Source organism: Thalassophryne amazonica, chromosome 8 (assembly GCF_902500255.1).
Source record: "Thalassophryne amazonica chromosome 8, fThaAma1.1, whole genome shotgun sequence".
In the NCBI taxonomy this organism is placed as follows: domain Eukaryota; kingdom Metazoa; phylum Chordata; class Actinopteri; order Batrachoidiformes; family Batrachoididae; genus Thalassophryne; species Thalassophryne amazonica.
The window spans coordinates 3,386,733-3,412,020 of NC_047110.1; the positions used below are offsets into that span (position 1 = coordinate 3,386,733).

The following is a 25,288-nucleotide window of genomic DNA, read 5'->3' on the forward strand; positions in this document are numbered from 1 at the left end:
CTGTCTGTCTGGACACTGGACACATCCAACTCTCGGCTGTCGTCTGTTGTGATTTGTTTTTTGTTATGACTGTTTTTTCTGTGCTTATGGGTTTTTTTTGCTGCTGTGTTGAATTCACACAGCAGCACTGGAGGTTTTTCTTTTCCTAATTCTTTCCTTGTGTGTGCTTTTATGTGTGTTCATGTACCGGACCGGCTTATGTGTGTTGTTGTTTGTTAAATGTGTCATGAGGTTTGCTCAGCCCTGCTCGTGACCTAGTGCAGGGATGTACATCTGGAGCTGGTCCCCGGGCGCTGTAAAAGGTGACCTCTGCTCCTAACTGGCAATTAGGATGGATAAACATGCAGTAAACACATTTCATTGTGCAGGGAACATGTTCCTTATGTGCATATGACAATAAACGTCTTTTGAATCCTTGAATCCTTTTGGCAGTGAGACCAAACATCGCTGCTGCAGAGGTAATATTTTACCAAAACAATCTGTTACAATCATCTTTTTTTCGAAAGAACAAAATGCAAACAATCACAAAAGAATGCAATAATAGGGAAGGAATAAAGAAGCACCGTTCTGCTCGAATACTGATCGAGTTCTTCACTGCCTCAAATCACAGTTTCGTCCAGAGAAACGTTATGGCAGCAACATCTCGAAGATGAGGGCTAGATGGTAAAATTTAGAACATTTTAAAGGCAGGTTTGTAAATACAAGCAAGTCAAAACTGAAGACCATCCAATTTTTAAAAAATATAACAAAGTATAATTTGAGGTTTTGAAACATTCCTTAAACCATTTGACCTTAAATGTATGTAAAACTGAATAAAAACACGTTTTATCTGACTGACATGAACCTGATGGAAAAGATGACAAAACATTCACATCATCTGCAAACAAAGTGACATTCTTCGAGAACAGCAGCACGATGGCCTCTGCACCAAACGCTAACAAACATCTGACAGCAGCTTTACGCTAAAAGACCACGTGTCAGCACGCTGTTTGGGAACTAGAAACAAGATCGTTTGGCCTGAGTGGCTTCTGCGCCATCACAGCAACTGTGCTGCTCAGCGTCCTGTGATTGGTCTCCTACATACACAGTGGGCGGTCCTTTATGATGTCAGACTTGTGCAGCCCTGCACTGTGACATGCCGGCTGATGGCCTGTGCTTGATGGGATCCCACACATGGTCATTAGCAGTGTGGTGAGCAGTAGATGCACACGCTGAGGGAGCAGCTATCACAGCAAACCAACAGTCCTCCGTGCTCCTGCTCCTCCATCCTCCCCTGAGTCTGCGCCTCTTCCTCCGTCAGGCTGAATTCTCCTCCACAGCGACAGATGTATGTATACACACGCTGCCCTGAAAAAGAAAAGAAGAAAGGACAACATGCTTAAAGCTGATAAAAGCCTAAAGCAGACCTGTCACCCCTAACCTCTGTGGTGGTGAAGACCTTCAAGCGCCTTGTCCTCACACACCTCTGTAGTAGAGGGTGACATGGGTGTAGATTTTCACTCCTGTCCTGTCCCACTTCCACAGAAAAATTCCTGTCCCATCCCAATCCCGGGCCAGAGTACAAAAAATATTCCTGTCCCATCCCACTCCTGGTAAAATGACTCCCACTCCCATCCCGCTCCCATTCAGAATGACTCCCGCTCCTGTACCGCTCCCATTTTTTCCTTCTTTTACTTTTTGGGCTTTAGTGTTCTGCAGTTTTATTTCAGAAGATGTGGCAACAGAAACAGTTTATCTGTTGTAATACAGGGAGGCACTTATTGCCTTAATCCAAATTAAAAAACAAAAAACTTCACTAAAAGACACAAAACATAAATAATTCATGGCCTGTGGTCTTACAGTTTTTCAAAATGTGGTGGTGATGGACACGTGATGATCCTGATGTTTACTTTGTCTTCTATTTCTGTAACTGCAGACTGTATGAAACCAACATATTTCATGTTTTGTGAGATGAGATTTATTTTTATTTATTTTTTGTTAATATATATCCATTCCTACATTTGAGGCCTGCAGCATTTTCCAAGAAAAACAGGTTGAGACAGGAAAGTTTATTCTAAATGGAAGAATTAGTTAATATTTACAGCCAGTTTTCTTGAGAAATGTCAGAGGATGAAAACATGAACATTTCCAAGTCACTGAATATTTCTTAGACTTCATTTATATCAATCATTCAGAAATACAAACAGTGTGGTACTTTATGGTAAATCTGTGTCAGGTAGGCAGTTCTAAAAAAACTAAATGTCCATGCTGGAAGGAGACAAGTGAGGGAAGCCACCAAGACACAACTTTGGAAGAATGTTTGGCCTCTGTGGGTGTGAGTGGAGAAACTGGGAATATAACAACATTTTTATTTTTATCTTCATTTTACATACAGTCCCTACTTTTTTTAATTGTGGTTGTTTCTGTTCCATTTCTGAAATTAAAGAACTGCTATAAGGAAAAGTGTGAACATTTTATTGTTTTTCTCAAACTTTGTAGAACAAATGCAAAAACCAAACTCTTATAAAGAAGGAAAAAATACACAAACATGTAGGAAAAACTGAACAGTGCAAACTGATTTGACTCGTGATTTTTGAAAATAATAAGCAGTAACTTTCTTTGAAATAAATGAAACAGAACTGCAGCTGAATAACTTTGAAAAATAAAAATCGTCAGCTTGTACTTTTATTCTGACTATAGAGTTCATTTCCTCTTTTTTCTCCTCCTCAGTCACGTTTTGTGCTTGAACATAAAACAACTACATGAAGTCATCTAAAATAAATATCTTTGTAAAATAACAGCCTGTTAAAGTTCAGAGTTCTCAGCTGCTTTATGTGATTTCTGCTTCTGAACATCACTGCAGAGTTTCTACACATCATGTTTGTTTTTTAAAAACACACGTGTGTGATTTTTATTCTATTCATTCATATGTTCTCATTTTAAGGAATTTTGACCAATTTATTTCATCTAATTTCAGTCAAACTCACCGACACGTGCACACGGTGTGAACAGGACGAACCGTCGGTTTTGTTTGTTGCTTCCTCTCTGCTCTCAGTGCGCGTGCCCCCCCCTCGCAGCGAGCCCACTGCACACACACACACACACACACACACACACACACACACACACACACACACACACACCCACACACACACACACACACACACACACACACACACACACACACACACACACACACACACACACACACACACAGCTGCAGCGATCAAACCCAGTCCTAATTTTAGATGCCTTTAAGCAAAGCTACCCGCTATTTTTTCAGCTTCTTTTTCAAGAACGAACCACCCAAATGACTTCAGGACGGCTCGCTGCCTAAAACCTTGGTTCCCGCTCCCGTCTGCTCCCATGAACTTTTAATCCCATACCATCCCAATCACGTGATAAGTAGCAAAGTTGACTCCCATCTCGTGGGAACCCCACTGGGATTCCTGAAAAAATGTCAGCCTCTAGTCTGTAGACGACACTGTCAACATGGCCCTCCACTTCATCCTGCAGCATCTGGATTCCCCAGGAACCTACGCCAGGATTCTGTTTGTGGACTTCAGCTCTGCTTTCAACACAATCATCCCGGCCCTGCTGCAGGACGAGCTCTCTCAGTTTGGTGTGCCCGACTCCACCTGCAGGTGGCCCACTGACTTCCTGTCCAACAGGAGGTGTACGTGAAACTGGGAGGGCACGTCTCCAAAACATGGTCCATCAGCACCAGAGCCCCCCAAGGCTGCATTCTTTGTTCTCTACTCTTCTCCCCGTACACCAACAGCTGTACCTCCAGTCACCCGTCTGTAGAGCTCCTGAAGTTCGTGGACAAACTCATCTCTGATGGGGACAAGTCCGCCTACAGATGGAGATCCACCACCTGGTGTCCTGGTGCAGACAGAACAATCTGAAGTTCAACACCCACAAGACAGTGGAGATGGTTGTAGACTTCACAAAGAACCCAGTCCTGGCTGCCCCATCACCCTGTGTGACTCCCCAGTCACAACTGTGGAGTCCTTCTGTTACCTGTGGACAGTGTTGCCACAGTTACTTTGAAAAAGTAATCCAATTACTGATTACTCCTTGAAAAAGTAACTTAGTTATTTTACTGATTACTCAATTGTAAAAGTAACTAAGTTAGATTACTAGTTACTTTTTTAGTTACTTTCCCCAGCTGCCGACAACAACCCTCTGCTACCTCAACATGACAATCAATCAATCAATCAATCATTTTTTTTTTTATATAGCGCCAAATCACAACAAACAGTTGCCCCAAGGCGCTTTATATTGTAAGGCAAGGCCATACAATAATTACAGAAAAACCCCAACGGTCAAAACAACCCCCTGTGAGCAAGCACTTGGCTACAGTGGGAAGGAAAAACTCCCTTTTAACAGGAAGAAACCTCCAGCAGAACCAGGCTCAGGGAGGGGCAGTCTTCTGCTGGGACTCGTTGGGGCTGAGGGAGAAAGAAACAGTGCATCATGGGAACCCCCCAGCAGTCTACGTCTATAGCAGCATAACTAAGGGATGGTTCAGGGTCACCTGATCCAGCCCTAACTATAAGCTTTAGCAAAAAGGAAAGTTTTAAGCCTAATCTTAAAAGTAGAGAGGGTGTCTGTCTCCCTGATCTGAATTGGGAGCTGGTTCCACAGGAGAGGAGCCTGAAAGCTGAAGGCTCTGCCTCCCATTCTACTCTTACAAACCCTAGGAACTACAAGTAAGCCTGCAGTCTGAGAGCGAAGCGCTCTATTGGGGTGATATGGTACTACGAGGTCCCTAAGATAAGATGGGACCTGATTATTCAAACCTTATAAGTAAGAAGAAGAATTTTAAATTCTATTCTAGAATTAACAGGAAGCCAATGAAGAGAGGCCAATATGGGTGAGATATGCTCTCTCCTTCTAGTCCCTGTTAGTACTCTAGCTGCAGCATTTTGAATTAACTGAAGGCTTTTTAGGGAACTTTTAGGACAACCTGATAATAATGAATTACAATAGTCCAGCCTAGAGGAAATAAATGCATGAATTAGTTTTTCAGCATCACTCTGAGACAAGACCTTTCTAATTTTAGAGATATTGCGTAAATGCAAAAAAGCAGTCCTACATATTTGTTTAATATGCGCTTTGAATGACATATCCTGATCAAAAATGACTCCAAGATTTCTCACAGTATTACTAGAGGTCAGGGTAATGCCATCCATCATACCTGTTTTGCCAAAACTCACTTTATAGTCACCCTTTCTTGACTTCAATGAAAATAAATACTTGTTTTATAAAAAGTAAAATAAAGACCTCTTTCTTGACCTCATATTTAACTGTTGACAGCACTGTAACAGTAAAACTTGCAATTTATAACCTACATTGTTTATAAATGTAACTATTAAATTCTTTCTAACATTTAAATTCTCTATAAACATTTTACTTGTCAAAATTATTATTATTTTAAGTAGTATTAGTAGTTGTAGTAAAAAAAAGGCTTCAAAACTGGACCTTTAATCTCGGGGTGTTGTTGTGGGGGGGGCACATCCTTGCCCCACACCCCCATTCCATCTGGATTCGCCCCTGCTTTGGCATTTGAGCACAAAGAATGGATAACATTTATTTATGCAGAAAATGTGGCCAGATTTACAGGTAAGAAAGTTTAATTGTGTTTTCACATCATGTGGTCCTCAGAAAGAGAGTTTAGGTGCATTTGAGTGGAAAATAGTGTTAGTTGTTGACGCATGGCGGAGGATCAGCTGTTTTTAGTGAGCAGATACGGAGCGGCTCGGAGAAAAAAAAGCACAAAAATGTCTTTGTAAAGCTCAGTGCAGGTGTGCTGTTGTCACCACGCTTTAAGAGGTGAGGACGAGTCGTAGCTGCTGCAGAAAACCGCGGATGAAAAGCTCACAGCTCGCTTAAAGTGGGCCGTTCAGTAGAACCCCGACCCCCTACCCACGGACCAAGTTTAATGCTGCTATCGACCCACAATGTAAAAATAATAGTAACACACAGTGACTTGGAGAAGTAACTTTAATCTGATTACTGATTTGGAAAGATTAACGCGTTAGATTACTCGTTACTAAAAAAAGTGGTCAGATTAGTGTAACGCGTTACTAAGTAACTAAGTAACGCGTTACCGGCATCACTGCCTGTGGATCACTATCACTCAGGACTTCAAGTGGGAGCTGAATGTCAGCTCTCTCACCAAGAGAGCACAACAGAGGATGTACTTTCTGCAGCAGCTGGGGACGTTCAACCTGCCACAAACAATGACGGTGAACTTCTGCACTGCCATCACTGAGTCCATCATCTCCTCCTCCATCATCGTCTGGTACACTGCTGCCACTGCTAAGGACAGGAGCAGACTGCAGCGTATCATCCACACAGCAGAGAAGGTGATCGACTGCAATCTGCCATCCCTACAGGACCTCTACACCTCCAGGACCCTGAGCCGAGCAGAGAATATAGTGGTCGATCCCTCTCACCCAGGACACAAACTTATTGTCACACTGCCCTCTGGCAGATGGTCCGTCAGGACTAAAACGTCAAGACACATAAACAGCTTCTTTCCATCTGCAGCCAGACTCATATATAATGAGTTTAGTCTATTTGACTCTCTTACTTCTTACAGAAGTGTTTATTTTTTATTATAAAACAGCTGAGTGGATCCTTGTCATTTGATTGGTGCTTTGTACATCACATGACATGGATTAATTCATCCCATTTGTGTTGCACTGCATTTAGAGTGTGGCTTGGTTCCATTTAGAGTGCAAATTTGGTTCCATATGTTTGGTACCATTGCACTCTGTGCATGTACAGACACACCCCCGCACACACGTGAACACACACACACGCCCACATTCATGCATGCATGCACATACACACACAACATGCGCGCACAAAACAAATTCACTGCACTGTCTGGAGGAAGTTAGCAGGAAGTTAGAATGAAAAGCTGGACTAATTTCCGACGTGACTTTTTTTTTTTTTTTTTGCTGCACTGAGGATGTACACTGTCTTTTTTGTAGTACACACACCCACAAGTGCAGACCTGGTTGTGTGTGCGCATGCACACTCATGCGGGACGACACAAGCGAGATGACGATTTGATTGAGCTAACTGATGTCGCTAATTCTTGTAACATACACACAAAATCCACTCCGCTGTAAAGTGTCTGGATGCATGAAGAACTGTTCAGAAGAAACGCTGTGATTCTGAATTATTTTGATTGGTGAAAGCTGGAACAAACCATTGAAATGCTTCAAATGCTCCACTGACAGACTGAAGAACTCTTTTGTCCCTCGGGCCATCAGGCTGTATAATGTAGCCACATCAGACGGAGGCTATAAATGCCTAAACATAGTGTCAGGTGCCTTGACTCCTGCAACATGTTGCAGTTTATATACTGTTTTTTGTACTATGTATTTATTAACTTGTCTCGGTGCTGTTTTTATTCATTAACTTATTTTTTAACTTGTGTAACTTTTATATGTATGAACGAGAGCGACAGACGCCACACAATTTCCCTCGGGATTAATAAAGTATTTATCTATCTATCAACTCAGCTTCGCCTCATTGAATGGTTTGTTCCAGCTTTCACCTGGTGAAATATTCATACCATTGAACTCATAAACATTCATTATTGGTATACTGTTTACGCACAAATGACACCAGATCAAATTCCTTGTATGTGCGAACTTACTTGGCAATAAATTTGATTCCGATTTTGACTTTCAGCACAGTCCAGATTCACATATGAACCTGTGTGGTTCTGCATCCATACTGGATCTGTTCCACATGTTGTTCTGGCTCAGGGTTTACATGTGATGTTCTTCCAGACATTAGTCTAGATCAGGGGGTCAGTGAGCAGCATGCAGCTCGAACTATTCCACAGCCGCTCCCTGTAGCTTTGAAAAGACTCTGTGGATTATTTTGTTTACTCTGCACAGCAGTGTCTTTTAATTTGCAAATCTGAGGTTTTCATGTAAAAGTAAAGTTGTGATATAATTGTCAAACACATTGGTGAGATCTAACAACTGCAGCACTGGTGGTGTGAGAGTACATTGCAAGCAGAAGGTTATTTACCACTTTAGTAAGAGCCGTCTCTGTGGAGTGGTGAATTGGAAACGCAGACTGCAGTGATTCAAAGAGGTTATTTTAAAGCTGCTATGAAACCACTTTTTCAAGAATTTTGGACCAAAGAGATAGGTTCAACACTGGCCTGTAATTTTTCAATAAACCCTGATCCAGGTTTGGTTTCTAAAGAATACATCACTGAAGATTTAAAACTTCTGAAGTTTGTTATATTTAAGGATTTTCTCTCCCCCAGGGTCTCTTTTGTGTCCAACTGTAATGAAGATGTTAAATGCAGAGGACAAATTTCATTGTATGTCAGGTCCACCTCTTCTTGCAGAAACTCCTCCCACAGGTGCGTGCAGGAATTGGTGTCCGCCTCCACTGCCAGCTTTTTTTCTGGCTGGTCAACACCACTGCATGGTTGCTGTGGCACTTGTCCCTGCCACGACTGCCCCAGCCCGCACCTTTCACACACCTGTGCCGCTCACATGTGATGCAACACTCACGGCAACGGCACCTATTTTGCCACAGTAGCGTTCTCAGCCAAGCCTCTGTTCCTACCATGCTAAATTTGGATCCAGTGCGTTTGTCCCAGCCTGTAACGAGTCACAAGCTTTGAGCTGCAGCTTTTTGAACTGAACCTGTCATTTCCCGTCCTTTGCGCCGTTGTTTATTGTCCACAAAAAATAGAATAAAGCCTTTATGAATGAGTTTACAGACTTTCTGTCCCAGATTATGGTTAAATACAATCATATTTTAATCTCTGGTGATTTTAATGTACATGTCTGAATCCCTTTGGATTAATTTTAATTTAAAATTTAATTTTAATTTATTTTTACCCAGTGCCTATCTGGCCTGACTCAAGAAAAGTGGCATATTTTAGATAATGTGTTGTATTGTGGTTTATCTGTCTCTATTGACTCCCAAAAATTCCTGTTTGTCTTGTGTGCCGGTAGCATGTCCCAAGCAGAGGGTCACTCCTTTGAGTCTGGTCTGCTTGAGGTTTCTTCCTCAGTATCATCAGAGGGAGTTTTTCCTTACCACTGTTGCCCTGTGTGCTTGCTCTGGGGGTTGGTAAGGTTAGACCTTACTTATGCGATTCTTGAGGCAGCTTTGTTGCAATTTGGCACTACAGTGAAGCCAAAAGGTATGTAGTCAGTCCCTGATTGTGCAAGTTCTCCTACTTCAGAAGATGAGAGAGGTCTAATTTTCAACATAGGTACACTTCAATTATAAGAGGCAAAATAAAAAAAAAAAGTCCAGAAAAATCACATTGTAGGACTTTTAAAGAATTTATTTGTAAATTATGGCGGAAAGTAAGTATTTGGTCAATAACAAACAAGCAAGATTTCTGTCTCTCACAGACCTGTAACTTCGTCTTTAAGAAGCTCTTCAGTCCTCCACCTGTTACCTGTATTAATGGCACCTTTTTGAACTTGTTATCTGTATAAAAGACACTTGTCCACAGCCTCAAACAGTCAGAGTCCAAACTCAACTATGGCCAAGACCAAAGAGCTGTCAAAGGACACCAGGAAGAACATTGTAGATGTGCACCAGGCTGGGAAGAGTGAATCTACAATAGTCAAGTAGCTTGATGTGAATAAATCAACTGTGGGAGCAATTGTAAGAAAATGGAAGACATACAAGACCATTGATAATCTCCCTCGATCTGGGGCTCCACGCAAGATGTCATCCTGTGGAGTCAAAATGATCATGAGAACGGTGAACAAAAATCCCAGAACTACACGGAGGGACCTGATGAATGACCTGCAGAGAGCTGGGACCAAAGTAACAAAGGCTACACACTACACAGAGAGGGACTCAAATCTTGCAGTGCCAGACGTGTCCCCCTGCTTAAGACAGTACGTGTCCAGGCCCGTCTGAAGTTTGCCAGATAGCATATGGATGATCCAGAAGAGGATTGGGAGAATATCATGTGGTCAGATGAAACCAAAGTAGAACATTTTGGTAAAAACTCAACTCATCATGTTTGGAGGAAGAAGAATGCTGGGTTGCATTCCAAGAACACCATATCTACTGTGAAGCATGGGGGTGGAAACATCATGCTTTGGGGCTGTTTTTCTGCAAAGGGGACAGGACGACTGATCCGTGTTAAGGGAAGAATGAACGGGGCCATGTATCATGAGATTTTAAGCCAAAACCTGCTTCCATCAGTGAGCGCATTCAATCAATCAATCAATCAATCAACATTTATTTATAAAGCGCTTTACAGCACCGACTGGTGTCCAAAGTGCTTAACATTAAAAACACAAATTTACAAAAATAAAACACATATAAAATAAAAATTTAAAACAACACAAAAAAGAACATTAAAAATAACAGAACATGTCACCTCCCCACTAAGTGTTAAAAGCCAGTTTAAATAAATAAGTCTTTACCTTAGATTTAAAAAGTGCTAGGTCAGGAATAGTACGTAACTCAAGAGGTAGCTCATTCCACAGTCTGGGGCCGGCTACCGTGAAAGCATGATCACCCCAGTGTTTATATCTTGACCTCAGAACATCTAAGTAAAGCTGGCCAGACGCCCTTAATGTTCTACTGTAGGTGCGCAAAGTTAAAATTTCAGACAAGTAGGGAGGTGCAAGACCATAAATAGCTTTCAAAACAAACATTAAAATTTTAAAATCAATTCTAAAACAAACTGGAAGCCAGTGGAGTGAGTACAGGACGGGTGTAATATGCTCACGTCTAAAAGTGTTAAAAGACGAGCAGCAGCATTCTGCGACAACTGGAGACGTGCAAGAGACGACTGATTAATGCCTGAATAAAGTGCATTACAATAATCAAGTCTAGAGCTGATGAAAGCATGAATGGCATCTCAAGATCACGTCTACTGAGAAAGTGCTTTATTTTAGTCAAAAGGCGAAGTTGGAAAAAACTAGCTTTGACAACAGAATTTATCTGTTGATCGAACCTCAAACAGCTGTCAAATATCACAAACAAATTCTTGACAGCTGGTTTTACATAGTTAGCCAAAGCACCAAAATTTGGTGTTACCACATTTGGTATGCCAGTGCGCTCAAACACCATGATCTCAGTTTTACCATCATTCAGGTAAAGGAAGTTTTGGGACAGCCACTGTCACGAATACAATTAAATAATGATGACAAAGCATCACTCCCATTAGTCCACAACTGATCTAAGTTTGGGGATAATACGTGGCCGAACTCCTGGCGGGGTGGCCATATTCTGGCAAAAGAAGTATGATTCACATATAAGTGTGATTCGCTTAGAGGTCGACTGAGCTATAGCGATCAAGGTTACCTATGAAAAAAATGAGTTTATAATTTTAAATGTTTACACTCCCTATGAATGCTATCAAAATGAAAATGAATTTCTCAACAGATTAGAATTCATTAGTTCTTTTATTAAAGAAAGTGATTGTACATGTATATTTGTTATGGGTGATCTGAATGCTGACATCTCAGATAATCAGTCTTTGTTTGGACAGCATCTAGAACTCTTTTGTCAAAACAGTAAATAGTGCTTTCTAGTAAAGTGCTGCTGCCTGAGAATAGCTATACATATATCAGTGAAGCATGGCATACAACATCCTGGCTGGACCACTGTATATGCACAGCCGATGCCCATGACTGTTTATCTGAGGCTAAGATTCTGTATGATCTGTCCATAGCAGACCACATTCCTGTCTCTATGTCATTAAACCTGAGCTGTCTACCGGAACTGTCTAGCAATAATAGACATCAACATGCATGTAGGAAAATAGACTGGGCTAAGCTCTCTGAATATGACCTTTGGAAATATAATATATTAACAGATAAAAGCCTCAGCAGTGTACATATACCACATGTAGTATTATCTTGTGATATTAACTGCCAAAATCAGGACCACCAGAATAACTTATTTAATATGTATGAAAATATAGTGAAGTGTTTGATTAATGATGGTAAGTTTTTTGCTCATGACAAGAAAAAAAAAAACGGAGTTTCACTCAGAGGCTAAAAAAGCTTTAAGAAACTGGGTAGTTGCTGGAAAATTGAGATATGGCCCTGAGTTCCAGCATAGTCAGGTTTTTAGAATTCATCATAGTACAGAAACAGCATTAGTGAAGGTTACAAATGATCTTCTTATGGCCTCGGACAGTGGACTCATCTCTGTGCTTGTTCTGTTAGACCTCAGTGCTGCTTTTGATACTGTTGACCATAACATTTTATTACAGAGATTAGAGCATGCCATAGGTATTAAAGGCACTGCGCTGCAGTGGTTTGAATCATATTTGTCTAATAGATTACAGTTTGTTCATGTAAATGGGGAATCTTCTTCACAGACTAAAGTTAATTATGGAGTTCCACAAGGTTCTGTGCTAGGACCAATTTTATTCACTTTATACATGCTTCCCTTAGGCAGTATTATTAGACGGTATTGCTTAAATTTTCATTGTTACGCAGATGATACCCAGCTTTATCTATCCATGAAGCCAGAGGATACACACCAATTAGCTAAACTGCAGGATTGTCTTACAGACATAAAGACATGGATGACCTCTAATTTCCTGCTTTTAAACTCGGATAAAACTGAAGTTATTGTACTTGGCCCCACAAATCTTAGAAGCATGGTGTCTAACCAGATCGTTACTCTGGATGGCATTTCCCTGATCTCTAGTAATACTGTGAGAAATCTTGGAGTCATTTTTGATCAGGATATGTCATTCAAAGTGCATATTAAACAAATATGTAGGACTGCTTTTTTACATTTGCACAATATCTCTAAAATCAGAAAGGTCTTGTCTCAGAGTGATGCTGAAAAACTAATTCATGCATTTATTTCCTCTAGGCTGGACTATTGTAATTCATTATTATCAGGTTGTCCTAAAAGTTCCCTAAAAAGCCTTCAGTTGGTTCAGAATGCTGCAGCTAGAGTACTGACGGGGACTAGCAGGAGAGAGCATATCTCACCCATGTTGGCCTCTCTTCATTGGCTTCCTGTTAATTCTAGAATAGAATTTAAAATTCTTCTTCTTACTTATAAGGTTTTGAATAATCAGGTCCCATCTTATCTTAGGGACCTCGTAGTACCATATTACCCCATTAGAGCGCTTCGCTCTCAGACTGCGGGCTTACTCGTAGTTCCTAGGGTTTGTAAGAGTAGAATGGGAGGCAGAGCCTTCAGCTTTCAGGCTCCTCTCCTGTGGAACCAGCTCCCAATTCAGATCAGGGAGACAGATACCCTCTCTACTTTTAAGATTAGGCTTAAAACTTTCCTTTTCGCTAAGGCTTATAGTTAGGGCTGGATCGGGTGACCCTGGACCATCCCTTGGTTATGTTGCTTTAGACGTAGACTGTGGGGGGGTTCCCATGATGCACTGTTTCTTTCTCTTTTTGCTCCGTATGCATCACTCTGCATTTAATCATTAGTGATCGATCTCTGCCCCCCTTCTCGGCATGTCTTTTTCCTGGTTCTTTCCCTCAGCCCCAACCAGTCTCAGCAGAAGACTGCCCCTCCCTGAGCCTGGTTCTGCTGGAGGTTTCTTCCTGTTAAAAGGGAGTTTTTCCTTCCCACTGTAAACAAGTGCTTGCTCACAGGGGGTCGTTTTGACCGTTGGGGTTTTACATAATTATTGTATGGCCTTGCCTTACAATATAGAGCGCCTTGGGGCAACTGTTTGTTGTGATTTGGCGCTATATAAAAAAAAAAATTGAATTGAATTGAATTAAATAGTCTATGATCCGGGCCGGGAGGACTTACACCATATTTGGAATTACCCTACAAGAAAATATATTTAAACTGGCCACAAAAGGATTACAAAGAAAAAGGATGGTTGCTGGGAACAGGAGGATATTTTGTAGATAATGACTCATATAAAAGAACTGCTGACCTTGCAGCGCCTGGAATATACACGCCTCTGGAAGCTATCGTGAACAAAGTTGGACAACACTGGAATTGCCCCGGGGTCGGATGGAAGTTTTACCCAATTCCCCGGTGTCCAGACTTATACCCCTGCATCTTGAACATAGTGTATGTACAAAAAAGGGGCTACAGATTTAAAATAAGGTGGGGACCTAATTATGTTGATCCATTACAAGGAATGTATGTGGATATTTGGCTTGGATCTTTCCAGATTTGGACCAGTAGTCCGTACATGTTTAAAAGACTTCAACAAAAAGAGGCACGTTCAACTTTTTATTTGATTGAGAACCAAACTTTGCCAATATGTACGACAGTACAGTACCTTGACATTGAAAAAGGCGGAAGTGTTCCGCCTATTAGAAGTGGATGGCGAACCAGAGTACTAGTGGGGCTTTAGCAACCCCCAAAGGCTATACTGATACGACTTGGCATAAAGTCGGGAAGAGGATTATTTCGGAGATCAACTCCTCTGTACTCTGTGATGGCGCAGTATGACTACAATGGAGCGGCATATTGGGACGCCTATGAGGATATTTTACACCTACGTAGAGAACTGAATCCTGCATCTTCACAGTGTTTCTTCACACCCCAAGGACCACCGCCTGAAATGAAGGAGGTGACAGTTGTCACTTGGAAATGGGCGTGGCGAGGACTAGATATTAGACTCCCATGGCCATCTCCCTTGTTAATCACCCTTCTTCAGCAACAAGCATCAAGTGTCTCTGTTGGGAGCACGAGACAAACAACAGCACCTAAGATCATCTATCTGTTGGGAAAGTGTCGGTACACGGACCCACAACAGGGGGCGCAAAGGAACGGACAATGGAGTAGGTCAAATAACAACACTTTACTGTTGTGAATGTGCACAACAAATACAACAGATTACAACAATAGATCAGAATCAATCCACAAAGGTGTCGTGTGGGCAGGCTCGAAGATAGGAGACACCTGTCCAAAGCAGAACCGGAACCACACGATTTCCTCCGCCACCAGACCCCGGGAATACTGGAGCCGCCAAGTCCCGAACTCCCAGGTGGCCACTGCCTCCGCGTGTCGGACCTGGTACTGCTGGCGAGGAACAAAAACACAATTAAAGGTGGGCGCGTTTGCACCCAGTAATCCACACGGCAGGAAAGCTACCTCCACCTCTCGTTGGAAAAAAGGTCTGTTATCACTCACAAAAGTCACAAAAGGTTACTGTCAAGCAGTCAGCTGAGAATATTACCTTCCAGGTAGAACGATATCTCGGCAAAGAGGTGGAGACGTCGTCCTGCTGATGTACCCCTGCTGATTGGTAACAGCTGTTGCAGGTGATGCGTGACAGCTGTCACCCTAGCTGCTCCTGTGAGGCGGCTGCGCCCTCTGGTGCCTGGAGCCCGCACTCCAGGCAGGGCGCCCTCTGGTGGTGGGCCAGCAGTACCTCCTCTTCTGGCGGCCCACACAACACTATCTCCGAGATGGGAGAACCACAGGAAGACAGCGTGATCACCACGCAACCTCAAAGAATCAACGACAGACCAAGAGAAGGAGAATTTGGCATAGAAATGCCACTACTGCAACAAGCTCAAAAGCTGGAGCCGCTGCCACCAGTACCGAGTGAATTCTACTACGAAAATGTTGGAATAAGGCAACAGCAACAAAGCCGGCCGTGGAAGAAAAAGTGCCTCCAATGTTGGAGTTGGATGGCCAGACTTACAGCATTATTAGTCGGCATTGCTGTACTTCTAGATATCCTGTACCACTATGGTAGTACGCCCTGGACCTTAACCCATATCAGGGTCCAGTACGCAACAACTAAAACTTTTCAACAGACATGTTGGGGAGTTGAATCAAGAAACACCTACATGATATGGGACCAGAATTCTACAGAGAAATGGGCAAAGATGAAGAACCTAACTCAGCACATGCAAAAGACTAAGTGGCTGCAATACTTGAACGACAGTGGGGAATTTCCAACCGTCACTACCAATCACAACCTGACCACCGGAGCAGAGATCCTTCAAAACCTACAAGTGAGGGAGAAAGAGATTATCGTGGCGACCATCTTACGGTTAAAACAAAGAGAGCGAAGAGAAGTAGGCTGCACTTGGATAAGACCTGAACCTGGCGAGCCAGCCTGGTATTGCAGAGTACTACTGGGCTATCGAGCAGGATATTGGGAGAAAGAAGCTGTTTTTCCAGCATTACCAAGACATGATGTTTGCAGAATGATAATGCCTACCTGGAAACATTGGGGAAATTATAACCTCACCTGTGACAACACCCGCAGCAGAGTGCCGAAAGTGGATATTACATCTACAATAATCCCTCCGTTGAACAACGCTACCGACATGGGAGCAGGGATACCTTATTCCAGACCAACCGCCATCTCACCAGTAGCATTGGTGGGGTCCACAAAGATATCACCAACACAAGGGAAAACTAAACCACTCCCTACATCGCCAACACAAGATACCCAGCAAGTATTAGAACCAAAAGTTAAAAGTATTGATAACGCGGTTAAAAATAGATGGAAGAAGATTCATGATTATTGTGTAAAAGAAAAAGTAGCAAAATTAGATAGATGTTATTGGAATCGACCTATTGGATGGAAATCTCAAAATTATATGGTGCTTACACCAGTTATTGATTTGATAGACAGGATTACTTGGAAACAAAAACAGGAGGCAAAACATGATGAATGGCTTAACGACACCTTTCCGTGGGTCTGGAGCGTTCCACTGATACATTTTGAGGGGAATTTTCCAAGGGGATACACGTGGATTGGGCATAGTTTGCGAGGTCCACATAAAGCAAAATTCTATGTGCAAAAACTACCAAAGCCTGATGAGCTAAGGTCGGTACCTCGGGAAGATTTTAGCAAAATTGATCAATGCGTGGCGAATAAAATCTATGGAAGCTTACATGAGACAGAATACCATAATAATTTGGCTGAAGGTTCTGGTAAATCCCCCCAATGTCCCATAGACCAAATTAAGACAGGGAATTGGCTAAGATGGGTATATAACTGTACAAAGTTGTTACAGATTCCAACCATTAAGGGGACCCTTCAAGCATGGCAAGAAGGAGTTAGGCGTAGTAAGGACGTTACCTGGTGGGGAATGGAGAAATATGAAATTGAAGATTGGGTTCTCCCCTGTCTAGATCAAAGTAATAATTATTTGGTTAAATATCAATACATCGCCACGGTCTACTCCAGAGATAGAGCTACTTGGTCTAGTGTACTCTGGAGACCAAATCCTTATGTTACGCCACAGCCATGGAAAATGATTTGTAATAAACGTAATACCACATGCACGATAAGCCTTGCCCGCCAAAATTGTAGAAAAGTTCCTAGCTGGGAAGAATATTGTGATGCTTACTATGACGGCGAGTATGACACTTATGGCCATCAAACAGTTTGGGAGAAGAATAGTGCAGGCGAATGGATAAGAGCTTTTCAACCTAACGTTGGATGTGCCAAGGCTGTCCTGGGACATGGAATGTCAAAAAGGAAGCAGATACTAGGCCACATAGTGCCATTTGTTGGAGATGCTTTGATAATGCTTGAAGAAGGATATGCTTTCAAGAAAAGTATATGTGAAGGACAAGAAATTGTCGGTTACGAATGGTTGGGACCCAATCGGATTTACAATAATGGTACATGTGAATCACCTGCAGAACATTGGTTGAGCTGTGGAAAAGGAAGAGGTCGGCATGAATGGTCTTGGTGGGAAAGAACGCAAATAATCGCTGGAGGAATCATCACCACTTTTGCTGCAGAGACCGGAGAGGTCATTAAAGAAGGTCTCGAAGTAGTGACTGGTTGGATTGGACATTTGTTTGGATATCTTTGGCCCTATCTGTTAATCATAATAGGACTTATTATTGCTGCAGTAATTGGATATGTTTTGATAAAAGGAAGTTTCGCAGCCTCCCTGCGCTTGTGTGGGAGGACCATACAACGCAGTGATATGGAGCCCCTCCTCCGTTAGGGGAGGAGCGATGGAGCCTACAAAGCCCGACGCCGAGACACGCCCTGTTCATTCTGCCTTGGGGGAGTGAAGGAAGAAGCATCTACATAACAGCGTACAAACTTAAGGAGATAAGTAAAAAGAATAAGAGAGCACAATGTCCAACAATACTGACGGCATAAATGACACCATCTTCAAAGTGAGTAGAGTGGAGTTTATTGCACTACTGTTAATATGGCTGCTATACTGCTGTGTCGGCCGTTGGGACTTACGACAACCACTGCGAATAGTAACGCTACTACATGGATGTGTCAGATTGGCGATCATCAATCTGCACTACGGTCAGAGTGATTTAGGGTTGTCTTTATTCATCACTCACGTCCTCGGTCGCTTTACTCTCCAGTTTGACTGTTGGGGAATATGGCAGTACACATCAATTACAATTTGGATGGTGATAGATATGACAGCAATCTTTTACGCCCCGGCAGTGATAGCTGACATTGTGTGTGAAGCTGTGATGGCCCTGACCCTATTGGCGTACATAGCTACGTTAACTGGAGCCGTACAACGCAAGAAACCCTGGCTCTACAAACTTGGACATATCATAATTTGGGCCTTAGGATGGGGAATATTATCAGCTTTATACTGGCTGTCCATGGTTAGTCAACTACTCCTGCTGTTATGGTTTACGACCTATGATGCTTGCTTCCCGCGTACAGCTCCTTCAGCTACAGCGGGAATGGTAACGTCATCACAGTCCCACTCTCCTACGGTGATCATGAGGCAGCTCTGGCGTGCATCTGAATGATCCCGACGAACTCTTTTGCTTGCTTGCAATATAATAGTTAAAAGACTAATGTTTCCTCTTATACTATAGGGGGATATAAGATGTATTCATTGTCAAGCCACCCTGGAACAAGCGATCTACTTCTTGGAGATAACACCGACTCTGTGGTGCCCGACGTGTTATGGCAACAACTTCCCTGTTCAAGTGGCACGGGGAATAGTGGGACGGAAGGATACTTCTTTTCTGCCCCAGGTACCAACAGCAACATACCAAAAAATTGAAGTCGAGGCAAACATGATTTGGCATTCCCTTTTGGTTGATCAAATACGAGCTGACACTGTAGTCTCTCCAGAGGGATATATGTATTGCCCCGTGTTTACCAAAATGTGGATGTACCCGACGGGAATAAGATTCTCCACAGCTCATCTTGCCGATGGCCAGATCGTGGCCATTGGTCCATCATTACCACCAGCTCCACATTCATCTCCACAGCGCACTGCGGAGGTTGGAGTGCAGACCGAGGATATGAACTGGTGTTTGGAGGCCCTCACGCAGGTGTTCCTGGACGAACACCTTCAACAGCCCGAGCCTGAGGATATTCACGCTGAAGCTTCACCTCAACCGAAGGATACATCACCACGACCATCTACACCAGTTACACCGTGTTATACACCCGTCACCCCCACTTCACCATGCGCACCATCGTTCCCTGACGGATTATCATCTCAGGAATATGAGGCAACTCCGTCTCCATCGGGATTACCATCACAATCATCGCTACTGGAAGAGCAGCCTTCTGACGGCGACAGCAATCTACAGATGGGCGGAGAGGAGTACGTGGTGCTGGATGAGTGTCGTTCAACTCCAGCTCCTCCTGTTCTGTCTCCGATGGTGGATGAGAAGGAAGTGCTCACCCTTCACCCTGTCGACGACGACGGGGATGTTTTTATGGAGGCATAAAGAGATCGGCAGAGCTTCAAGTCATGGAGGGGGTGTCAGGAAAGATGACTTTAAGCTTGCTTTCAGCTTGTTTTCATCTTGGAACATAGTACGTGCCATTGGATTAATATACATGCTGTTGGATTAAACTGGACAGTGTTTGGTACTTTCCCGGAGTAAGTGAGGTCATACCGGACTTTTCCATTACAAATGGGGAGGCCCATGGAATGAACTCAGTGGTGAAGATGATGGAATATGTTTAAGATGATTCTAAAATGACAAAGTATGATCAAATGAAGTATTAATGTGTTAAAAGTAATGTCTAAGAATGATTCTAACATAACAAGTATGATTAAATGAACTATTAATGTAATAAAATTAAAAGTTGATTAGAAAAAGTATTAGAAAAAGTATGTTACAAATAAGTGAAATGAATGATTATATGAGTTGTTTTTCACAAAGAGTGCAGAGTTAGAGAAAGAAGGAAGTGAAGAAGTTGTTTTTCATAGAGTGCAGAGAAAAGAGGAAGTTAAGTGATGTCGCAAGCAGAGCGAGAGAAGCTGATGATAAACAACTGATCAAATGATTAAGATGTGATTAAATGTGAAATGAATAATAAGGAATGAAAATGTTTGTATATGATCATATGAATTGTTTTTATGTAAAAGAGAGTTGTAATGAAATGACTGAATATGATTGATGTGATTCTAAAGACATGATTTAGAAAAACGAATTCTCAGAAAAGCTGAAGTGTTAACAGAAAAGAGGAACTTGAGAAATAAGTTACTGGCAAAGGGCTGCAGATGGCTTCCAGTAAGGGAAGGAGAAGGGAGGAGGTTTTGAGTCACCAGCGTCCCCATGGTAACCAAGATCATCTGAAGAACGATAAGAGTCCAGCTCATATATAAACTGTAAAACACCAGGAAACGGGGTTATTCTTCCAGGGAGAGGTGCTGTTGTCACTTCTCCCCTGCTACGAGGAGATCACAAGACTTGACCATCTTGTGAGCAGCAATTGGAATCGTGGAGTGAGAGGATTGGAGCCATAAGAGATCATTTGAGAGAGTTTTCAACTCCCACTCAGGCCGTCCAGTCATGGAGTAGCAGAGCATTGGAGAATAATCACTGGCCTTAAGTCTGAGTGGGGAAGTTTCAACGTTTTCTCTCTCAAGGAACATCACATCATACCAGAATGGATTAGATCAACTTTTGGTTGATTGAAGAAGGAATAAACTCTTATGTGGATTAATTTCCTGAAGGATTACAACATCACACAAGGATCGTGGTCAGCTAACGACTAATAGCTGATGAAGAGGAAATCAAGTTCATCGAGCTGGGGATTTTAACATCAAAAACCTCCTTCCCTCACTCCTAGAAAAACTGTTAAGAAGTTAATCCAGTCCAGTCAAAGTAAGATCAGACAGCATTATTGAATCAGAAACAAAAATCTCTGCCAATTATTATTCTAATTATACTTGAATTACTGTTGTGAAATTATCATCATATAACCTATTTTGATTATGTTGTCGGCACTTGCAAAACCTGCAATAAATTTCCAAGCATGCAGTTAAAGTGTTAAGGCTCGGACATTGGATTTATTGATGTTTCTTAAGGTGTAAAAGTTAAAGTTTATTGGGTGTACAACATCAAAAAGTGCTCTAAAAGGTTAGTCTGGTTTTTAATGAAATTAACGCATCCTGGGGACTCGCTGTACGAGTCACTAAATTCAAAATCTAGCAACATTCCAAGAGCCCTGATCCATAAGAGGAGAGCTGCCGTTAACGGGCGTGGCCGGTTCGTATCCTGGTTCCAGAGTATTCAACCGGGGTGCGAGATCAGCTTCAGCGGGGTGGACGTCCGGATGAAGGCAGTGAGCGGCTAGACGAATCTCCTCGCCACCAGCTTGAACAGCCTTTGTGCAGCCCTGCCGGGTAATACCCGTGGAGACACGAAGGTCGGACCCCAGAGACGGAGAGCTGGTTTTAGTACACAAACACACTCATCGGAGGGTGAGCGTGTGCCGTGTATCTAAAGAAAAATAACGGGATCTGACAGCAGTAATGGTACTTGTAATAAGTGTAGCTTATTCGTAGCTTTGGAGGCCAGGCTGGGAGAATTGGAGATTTAGCTCCGCACCGTGGAAAATTCTACAGCTAGCCAGGCCCCTGTAGTCGGTGCGGACCAACGTAGCTTAGCCGCTGTTAGTTTCCCTCTGGCAGATCCCGAGCAGCCGGGAAAGCAGGCCGACTGGGTGACTGTGAGGAGGAAGCGTAGCCCTAAACAGAAGCCCCGTGTACACCACCAACCCGTTCACATTTCTAACCGTTTTTCCCCACTCGGCGACACACCCGCCGAGGAACAAACTCTGGTTATTGGCGACTCTGTTTTGAGAAATGTGAAGTTAGCGACACCAGCAACCATAGTCAATTGTCTTCCGGGGGCCAGAGCAGGCGACATTGAAGGAAATTTGAAACTGCTGGCTAAGGCTAAGCGTAAATTTGGTAAGATTGTAATTCACGTCGGCAGTAATGACACCCGGTTACGCCAATCGGAGGTCACTAAAATTAACATTGAATCGGTGTGTAACTTTGCAAAAAACAATGTCGGACTCTGTAGTTTTCTCTGGGCCCCTCCCCAATCGGACCGGGAGTGACATGTTCTCCTTGAATTGCTGGCTGTCTGAGTGGTGTCCAAAAAATGAGGTGGCTTCATAGATAATTGGCAAAGCTTCTGGGGAAAACCTGGTCTTGTTAGGAGAGACGGCATCCATCCCACTTTGGATGGAGCAGCTCTCATTTCTAGAAATCTGGCCAATTTTCTTAAATCCTCCAAACCGTGACTATCCAGGGTTGGGACCAGGAAGCAGAGTTGTGGTCTTACACACCTCTCTGCAGCTTCTCTCCTCCTGCCATCCCCTCATTACCCCATCCCCGTAGAGACGGTGCCTGCTCCCAGACCACCAATAACCAGCAAAAATCTATTTAAGCATAAAAATTCAAAAAGAAAAAATAATATAGCACCTTCAACTGCACCACAGACTAAAACAGTTAAATGTGGTCTATTAAACATTAGGTCTCTCTCTTCTAAGTCCCTGTTAGTAAATGATATAATAATTGATCAACATATTGATTTATTCTGCCTTACAGAAACCTGGTTACAGCAGGATTAATATCAATCAATCAATCAATCAATCAATTTTTTATATTGCGCCAAATCACAACAAACAGTTGCCCCAAGGCGCTTTATATTGTAAGGCAAGGCCATACAATAATTATGTAAAACCCCAACGGTCAAAACGACCCCCTGTGAGCAAGCACTTGGCTACAGTGGGAAGGAAAAACTCCCTTTTAACAGGAAGAAACCTCCAGCAGAACCAGGCTCAGGGAGGGGCAGTCTTCTGCTGGGACTGGTTGGGGCTGAGGGAGAGAACCAGGAAAAAGACATGCTGTGGAGGGGAGCAGAGATCGATCACTAATGATTAAATGCAGAGTGGTGCATACAGAGCAAAAAGAGAAAGAAACAGTGCATCATGGGAACCCCCCAGCAGTCTACGTCTATAGCAGCATAACTAAGGGATGGTTCAGGGTCACCTGATCCAGCCCTAACTATAAGCTTTAGCAAAAAGGAAAGTTTTAAGGCTAATCTTAAAAGTAGAGAGGGTGTTTGTCTCCCTGATCTGAATTGGGAGCTGGTTCCACAGGAGAGGAGGAATATGTTAGTTTAATTGAGTCAACACCCCCGAGTCACACTAATTGCCAGAATGCTCGTAGCACGGGCCGAGGCGGAGGATTAGCAGCAATCTTCCATTCCAGCTTATTAATTAATCAAAAACCCAGACAGAGCTTTAATTCATTTGAAAGCTTGACTCTTAGTCTTGTCCATCCAAATTGGAAGTCCCAAAAAACAGTTTTATTTGTTGTTATCTATCGTCCTCCTGGTCGTTACTGTGAGTTTCTCTGTGAATTTTCAGAACTTTTGTCTGACTTAGTGCTTAGCTCAGATAAGATAATTATAGTGGGCGATTTTAACATCCACACAGATGCTGAGAATGACAGCCTCAACACTGCATTTAATCTATTATTAGACTCAATTGGCTTTGCTCAAAATGTAAATGAGTCCACCCACCACTTTAATCATATCTTAGATCTTGTTCTGACTTATGGTATGGAAATTGAAGACTTAACAGTATTCCCTGAAAACTCCCTTCTGTTGTGTGGGCCGCTGAAGAGGAGGTACTGCTGGCCCACCACCACCAGAGGGCACCCTGCCTGGAGTGCGGGCTCCAGGCACCAGAGGGCGCTGCCATCTCACAGGAACAGCTGGGGTGACAGCTGTCACCTACGACAGCTGTTACCAATCATCTGATCCGCAGCGGTATATCTGCAGGACGTCATCTCCACTTCTCTGCCGAGATATCGCTCTACCAAGGAGGTAATTTCTCAGCTGACTGTGAATATCTGTTGATTGTGTGAGTTGGATATTCCGTTTCTTTTTTCGACGAGAGGTGGAGGTGGTTTCCCACCATACGTGTTGCTGGGTGCACACGCACCCACTTCTAACTGTTTTTGCTCCTCGCCAGCAGTACCAGATCCGACACGCGGAGGCAGTGGCCACCTGGGAGTTCGGGACTTGGCGGCTCCAGTATTCCTGGGGTTCGGTGGCGGAGGAAATCGTGTGGTTCCGGTTCTGCTTTGGACAGACGTCTCTTATCTTCGAGCCTGCCCACGTGACACATTCTTGTGAATTGACTTCTTGTCTATTGTTGTGATCCGTTGTGTTTGTTGTGCTTATTCACAACAGTAAAGTGTTGTTATTTGACTTCCTCCATTGTCCGTTCATTTGCGCCCCCTGTTGTGGGTCCGTGTACCTACACTTTCCCAACAGGATATCTCGGCCAACGTCATGGATCCCGAGGGGCGTCAACCGGCTGTTGAACGGCCAATGGAAGAATAGGGCGCACAGGCGTCCGCAGGAGGAATGATCGGTGAGTTGCAGCGAATCCTCACCGCTTTCACGGCTCGGTTGGATCTTATGACCGAGCAGAACGTCCTCCTTAACCGCAGGGTGGAGGCTCTCGCCGCGCAGGTGGAAGCGCGCCCTCAGGGCGCTGCTGCGGCTCTCCCTCCTGTCGACCCTGTGCGTAACAGTGACGTTTCACAGGTCGTTCAACGACCCCTCCCACCTTCCCCGGAAGCATACATAAGCCCTCCAGAGCCGTACGGAGGTTGTGTAGAGACGTGCGTGGACTTCCTTATGCAGTGCTCGCTCGTCTTCGCACAACGTCCTGTCATGTACGCGACTGATGCCAGCAAGATAGCTTATGTGATAAATCTGCTTCGCGGTGAGGCACGCGCTTGGGCTACAGCGCTCTGGGAGCAGAATTCACGGCTCCTTCAGACATATGATGGCTTTGTGAGGGAGTTCAGAACAGTGTTCGATCACCCAAATAGAGGAGAGACCGCTTCAGCCGTGCTGCTGTCAATGAGACAGGGGCGCCGGACCGCAGCTGCTTATGCAGTCCACTTCCGCATCGCGGCTGCGAGGTCCGGCTGGAATAGCACTGCCCTCCGCGCCGCCTTCGTAAACGGACTGTCGTTGGTTCTAAAGGAGCACCTGGTGGCTAAGGACGAACAGCGGGATTTAGATGGGCTTATTGATCTCGTTATACGATTAGACAATCGGTTAG

The 25,288-nt window shown here is 43.4% G+C and overlaps 1 protein-coding gene across 1 annotated transcript in view; it reads right to left on the reverse strand.

Annotated features, from left to right (window-relative positions):
* Positions 1 to 355: 355 nt before the first annotated feature.
* The window catches only part of LOC117515210 (dnaJ homolog subfamily C member 24-like), a 190,377-nt gene continuing 165,444 nt past the window's right edge, over positions 356 to 25,288 (reverse strand). The window contains exon 5 of the mRNA XM_034175686.1: positions 356 to 1,347. Within this exon, the coding sequence (XP_034031577.1) occupies positions 1,227 to 1,347 (121 nt within the window). The 3' untranslated portion in view covers positions 356 to 1,226. The remainder of the gene's footprint in view (positions 1,348 to 25,288) is intronic.